The sequence below is a fragment of the Rhinopithecus bieti genome, unplaced genomic scaffold (assembly GCF_001698545.2).
Source record: "Rhinopithecus bieti isolate Rb0 unplaced genomic scaffold, ASM169854v2 scaffold_18387, whole genome shotgun sequence".
NCBI classification, from domain to species: domain Eukaryota; kingdom Metazoa; phylum Chordata; class Mammalia; order Primates; family Cercopithecidae; genus Rhinopithecus; species Rhinopithecus bieti.
Window position 1 is genome coordinate 1,772 of NW_016809052.1, and position 6,232 is coordinate 8,003.

The 6,232-nt window shown below is 60.9% G+C and overlaps 1 protein-coding gene and 1 pseudogene across 3 annotated transcripts; both read right to left on the reverse strand.

The window, feature by feature from the left end:
- Window positions 1–43: 43 nt before the first annotated feature.
- LOC108539558 (choriogonadotropin subunit beta) lies at window positions 44–1,738 on the reverse strand. 3 transcript variants are annotated; one of them, XM_017888324.1, is made up of 4 exons: window positions 1,690–1,738; window positions 1,132–1,186; window positions 612–779; window positions 44–375 (listed from the first exon to the last, which is right to left on the reverse strand). In XM_017888324.1, the coding sequence occupies exons 2-4, from the start codon at window positions 1,144–1,146 to the stop codon at window positions 61–63; spliced, it is 498 nt and encodes a 165-aa protein (XP_017743813.1). In that variant the 5' UTR covers window positions 1,147–1,186; window positions 1,690–1,738; the 3' UTR covers window positions 44–60. The 3 variants fall into 3 exon arrangements, with proteins under 3 accessions (XP_017743813.1, XP_017743815.1, XP_017743814.1); XM_017888326.1 differs by lacking the exon at window positions 1,690–1,738 and having other exon boundaries at window positions 1,013–1,155; XM_017888325.1 differs by lacking the exon at window positions 1,690–1,738 and having other exon boundaries at window positions 1,002–1,155.
- A 112-nt stretch (window positions 1,739–1,850) lies between these two features.
- Window positions 1,851–4,048, reverse strand: LOC108539557 (uncharacterized; annotated as a pseudogene).
- Window positions 4,049–6,232: the final 2,184 nt, after the last annotated feature.

Here is a 6,232-nt window from a genome sequence, read left to right on the forward strand (position 1 = left end):
GTGTGTGTGGTTGCCCTGAGCCCACAGAAAGACACCCCCAGAGTGCAGATTGAGAAGCCTTTATTGCGGGAGGAACGGGGTGCCTGCTGGTTCCAGGAGTCGGGATGGACTTGGAGGGCTGGGGGGAAGGTCCTTTGAGGAAGAGGAGGCCTGCAGGTGGGGGTCATCACAGGTCAAAGGGTGGTCCTTGGGACCCCCACAGTCAGTGGTGCTGCGGCGGCAGAGTCCACAGCGACAGCTGAGAGCCACGGGGACGGAGACCACGGGGTCCACGCCAGGCGGGCAGCCAGGGAGCCGGATGGACTCGAAGCGCACCTCGCGGTAGGTGCATACCGCCTGGGGCACGGGCGGCAGGACCGCCTGCAGCACCCGCATCTGGGGGACGTGTGGATAGCGGAGTGAGCATGTGCCTGGGGCCAGCGCCTCAGCTGAGCTCCCAAGCTGCCCCCAAAGGCCCCAGACTCAGGAGTCCAGGAAGCCCTCTGTCCCTGCCGTCTCACACCCCATTCCCCAGCCCCTCACCAGACAGGCAGACCACCCTTCCTCTCCCGCTGCCTCTGTGAACCCGGCCCTGAGGTGGCAGCACCTGCCCCTGGCCCCGGGCAGCTCACCATGGTGGGGCAGTAGCCGGCACAGATGGTGGTGTTGACGGTGATGCACACGGGGCAGGCCTCCTTCTCGGCAGCCAGGGTGGCATTGATGGGGCGGCACAGTGGCCGCAGCGGCTCCTTGGATGCCCGTGCCCTGCCCATGCTCAGCAGCATCCACAGCAGCAGCCCCTGGGACAAGGACACTGCTTCAGCCCAGTCTGAGACCACAGCCCTGTGCCCTGGCCCTCCCATTCCCCGGGGTACACCACGTGCAACAAGCCAGAGACCCTTCCCCACATCTCCTAGTCAGGACCCACCGCCAGGACACCTTCCTTTCAGCACCCAACCCACAGCCCAGAGGAGCTGAGATACCCCAACATTTTAGATCCCCACCCTCAGGGATTGCCCCACCTGAAGCTTACTGGGGGTCACGCCCCTCCAGAAAGAGGCCTCCTTCCACAGCTCACATGCGTCTGCCCCTTCTCATGTCAGTGATGGCCTGGAAGGAGGTGGAAGGTGCCCAGGGGCCCTGCAGTCTTACCTGGAGCATCTCCATCCTTGGTGCGTCGCCCTGCCTCGTGTACCTGGCTTTATACCTGTGGGTTGTGGGGGCGGCAAGGCCACCAGGAGGTGGTAGGATGCTGGGGTGACCTCGACACTAACACCCCGGGGGGTTAGAGGTGCACAAGACCACGGAGACGCAGGGGTGGCTCAGGGGAGCGCCTCAGCCCTCTCCCCTCAGTGGTCCAGCGCCAAGAGTGAGGCAGAGACCACGGTGACGTGACCTCAGAGACTTAGTCGTCGAGTGCTAGGGTCTAGTCGGCGTTGGAGGCCAGGGAGTAGGGTGTAGGAAAACCTGCCTCTGCCTATCGTGCGGTCTTGGGAGCCAGGAGGAGGCGGTGACCCGAGAAAAGTGATGGACAGAAGCCTCAACCTTCCTCCACTTAAGGCATTCCTGCGCCACAGTCCAACCTCCCAGGAGGGGCGCGGCTTCGGACTTAGCTCCTGCCCAATCCGCGAGGGCCTCCCCGTGACTGTGCGGCCAGGGAAGTCGCTTGACCCAGATGCCCCCCAAGGAGGGATTCAGCCAGAGACCCACCTCTCCCTTAGGGACCTCCGCCCACTCTACCCTGAAGCCAGGATGCCCGGAGCGGTCCCCGGAAATGCGTGTGGTTCAGGTGATTTAACTCATTAATTAATATGCCCGCAGGGGGCGTGTCCTGCCCGCGGGGCCACAATCTTCAAGGACAATATCTGGACTTAGTCCCTTCTCCGGGATGCCGCAGCTGAGTGGGCGTGTCTGGGGTAGTTGGACCCCGACATTGCCGATAGACTTAATGAGTTCCCGACAACTAAGTCCCGACACCGCGTAGTGGGCGGAGGCCCCGAGCTCCGCTCGCCGCGAGGCCAGAGGGCGTGTGTCGGGTGGGGCTGGCCCTGCCGGCTCCCACTAGCGCCGACTTCAAGCAGCCAGAGCGGGAGTTCGGAGGGCTGTAGGCTTTCGGCACGCTGTGGATGCCCGGCAAGGGCTTCCAGTGGGGGCCACCCCAGGGCGCCTCCAGCGGGCGGAAGCGGTCGAGCCGGCGGAGCGGGTGCAGCGAGGGGCTGTAGGATTCATGAGCCAGAGTCAGAACCCCGCGGTGCGGCGCTCGGTGCGGCCGGGAGGAGCACGGACAGGGCGGCCGCTGCGGGTCGTGACCCCAGAGTTTGGGCGTCTCTTCGAAGCTCCAGTAGGTCAGGGAGTCTTTGCGGGGGTATCGGGACAGCTCCGTCCCGTGGGAGCAGGGCAGGATAGTGAGGATACAGCTGAATCCTTGGGGAGGAGGTTCAGACCTCGGGATTTAAGGAGTCTGCACACCCAAACTCCTGCATTTCCAGGCGAGGGCCCCTTAGGAAGGACGGACCGGGCGCGCGTAGCCTGTGTTCCTGGGTCTTCGAGGTACTCAAGGTCCTGGAAACTACGCTTTCGCATCCTTCGGAAGGAAACGCGGGCTTTCGCTTCCTTGGGAAGGAGTATCTGAGGGCTCAAGTACCGAAGGAGGCCCAGTCCTCAGATCCAGAATCCCCTCCAGCGCCTGTGCAGGCTTCCTGTCCCTACCTGAGAGTTGACACTAAGGACTCCTGGGTGCTAAAAGAGGGAGGGGTTGGGGCCTGAATTTTGGTTCTTGCTGCTACAGGATTCGAGGCTGAGACCACCGGGTCAGAGAATGGGAGCCAGCCCAGAGGCTCGGCGTGCAACGGCCAAAGCGAGGGCTGTGCAGGAGGCGGTGCCGAGCGAGAGCCCGGCTTACTTGGGATAGAACAGAAACTCCAGCGCCGAGGTGGTCAGATAGAGCTGTCGGCGGCCAGGACGCCCCGGTCGGATACTGTGAAAGGTCGGCCAGACAGCTCGGGGTTCTTCGTCCAGGCGATTAGAGCCCGAGCAAGATTGGGGAAGGAGGCATACCCAAGACATAGATTTCATACCCCCTTCCAAGCCTTGGGTCCCCGGTTCAGAATCCCTCTCCTTCGGCCTCGACAGCCATAACGGCCACGGCCCTAGAACCCCGCCCCAGAGTCAGAGCCCTTCCTGCCACCCAGGCCAGGGAACTGCAGCTTCCTTCCTCACCCCGAACCCTTCTCAGCCTCACTTCCCTAAGTTCAAGCACGTCCTGCTGGTCAGGGAACTCAAACCCAGGCCCCCAGCCACACAAACCCCCCTCCCCGGTTTCTCTCTCGGTCTTAAACCGTCTTGGTGTGGCCACTGGAGCTGAGCTGCATCTTCAGCAACAATTCCACGTTACCTCTCCCAGCTCCCACCTGACGCCGTCTCAGAATATTCTAAACTCGTCCCCACCCACAGCCCATCGTCTAGCCCCGCAGCAGCTTCGGAGCCCTGAAGGCGAGTGTCCAGCCCCTGGTCCTTCTGGCCTGGCCTCGACGCCCAGCCCCTCCCCAGGCTCCTCTAACCTCCGGATCCCGCCCCCGACCCTTTAGCCGCGCCCCAAAGCTGCGGTTCCTTCTGGCCCCGCCCCAGGATCCCGGAACTCCGCCTCGTCTCGCCAGCGCCGGCTTCCACCTCGCCACCTGGGAAGGCTCCCCGCGGTGGTGGTCTGCAAGTTGTGGAGGCTGGACCCGACGTATTCCGAGACGCGCGCGTCCGGGTCGGGAGAGCCAGTGTACTGCGCCCTCGTCTCGCTGCGCTGGTAAGTCGTGGTCAGTGGTAGGCGCCAGCCACGGCGTCTGAGCTGCGGAAAGGCGACCCGGAGACCTCTGTGAAGGCGCAGGGGACTCAAATGCAGTCCCCCGCCCTGTCCCCCGCGGACTCCGGCACTCCCCAAACCTTACTTTTTCTCCTAAATCCTTGATTCCCACAGTCCGCGTGGGGTCTGCAGGCTCTGGGGCTCTGGGCTGGGCGCAGGGCCCGCTATGGGCTATGGGTCTTGGGCACGTAGGCCGAGCCAGAGGTTGTCTCCCATCTGCTGAGGACCTCGTCCAAAGCCCAGATGGGAGAATCCTGCTTTACAGCCGAGGGTAGAGGGTCTGCGACCGTGGACTGGAGAGTAGGCGCTGCACATCAGCTAGAAAGACTCAGGACTCCGTATCACTCCCCACCCCAAACTCTGACCTCTTCCAGTCGCCCCGCAGCCCTTTCCTCTACAGTCCCTGGCATTTGGCTTCCCTGGTGCCTCCTCTCTCAGACCCAGGACTGCAGGACCCTCCTCCTTCAGAGAGGAGTCCAAACTTCCAATCCCCTTTTCTCAGCCCCAGCTTTCTGGGTACCCAGGCCCCGCAGGGCTTCAGCCTAGGGTCTGCTCACCTACACGGGGGGCGGGGTGAAGGGCAGTGGTGGGATAATGCGGTGGGCAAGGCAGCTGCTGGTGAGATGCCAGCTGGGCCAGGATCCAGGTGCCTCGGTTGCAGCGATGGAAGACCACAGGGGCCACAGCGCAGAGCCAGGGTGCCACTGGCCATGGTTCCTCCCCATCCCCGTAGCCAAGCAGGAGCTGGCTTGTTGCTGTTGCCCCGGGTGTCAGTACCCACCACTCTGAATCCAGCCAATGAAGGGCCTGCAGGTACATGGATGGATGGAGTGAGAAAGAGATCCAGAGACAGAGGGACAGGGACCCCAAGAGGGGCACAGAGAAACACGGGGAGGGGATGGAGAGGCAGGCAGTAGTGGACGGAGAAGTTCAGGATTTCAGAGACACAGAGGGTGGTGGAGACAGAGACACAGAAAGAGGGACAGAGACCTGGGGTGTCAGAGATCCAGACAGAGAGACCCCTGCACTACACCCAGCACCTCAGGACATCCATGAGAAACACCCCTCTTTGCTCCAGCGTCCAGAACCTCCCAGCTGCTTCCTCCCTCTGCCATGCCTGCCCACCTCGGGGTAGACTTACTGGGGCTCCCCAACTCTTCCCGCACATGCTCAAAGAGTCAGCCCTGGCGCGCTGCCATCGTCGGCTGTCCTGTCTGCCTTTGATTTGGTTGAAAACTTCCAACTGGGTAGGCTGGGTGGGGAAGAGGAAGGACCCACAGAGAAGTGCACAGGGACATAGTGAAAACATGGGCTTTGATGAGTGAGAAAGAAATTCAACAAGAAAGGGGAGAGATAGGGAGGAAGAAGGAGACCACGATGGAAAGGGAGCTATTAGTCCTACCCAGAGGTGAGAGACACTGGAAGTTAGAGACAGAGATGAAGGTGGCAAAAAAGACCAAAATCACAGATGGAAAACAAGGAGATGTAGAAACTGAGGCAGCCACGCCCCACCCCGCCCAATGGCCTGGTCTGTATAGATGGGGGGAGGGCATGCCTAAGTCCTTTGCTCAAAGCTGGACCTGAGAGAGAGTTGACAACGCATGTGGGGTGACGGGTAACACATGACAGGCTATAGTGAAGGACTGTGGTCTGTCCCTGGCTTCCCTTGGCACTTCTTCACTATAAAGAGCTTTAGGTCACCAGGCGCAGCACTTTGAGAGGCTGAGGCGGGCAGATCACGAGGTCAGGAGATCGAGACCATCCCGGTTAACACGGTGAAACCCTGTCTCTACTAAAATACAAAACATTAGCCGGGCAGGCGTGGTGGTGGTGGGCGCCCAGAGTCCCAGCTACTCAGGAGGCTGAGACAGGAGAATGGCATGAACCCGGGAGGCGGAGCTTGCAGCCCAGATGGCGCCACAGCACTCCAGCCTGGGTGACAAAGGAAAAAAAAGGAAAAAAAAGAAAAGGAGCAAAACTCCATCTCAGAAAAAAAAAAAAAAAAAAAAAAAAAAAAAAGTTGTCCAGCTTGAGTGGGGGCATGAGGTTCTAACTTGCTGGTCCGCTGGCTAGGATCAGGGGGACACTGTGCACTGAGGGCCCTTGAACAGGGCTAGCAAAATCCAACAGAAGGGCCCCAGAAGCCTGAATGGGGGAGGAAGGGTAAGTAGGATCCGGAGCCTGGCTGCGGAAGGCAGGCTCAGTTTTCCTTGTCTGAAGAATGGGCTAGTGGGATGAGATAATGGGGGTTGAGGAGGCAGAGGCCTTGACCAAAACTTTTTTTTTTTTTTTTTTTTGAGATGGAGTCTAGCTCTGCTGCCCAGGCTGGGGTGCAGTGGCACGATCCGAGCTCCCTGCAACTTTCACCTCCTGGGTTGAAGTGATTCTCCTGCCTTAGCT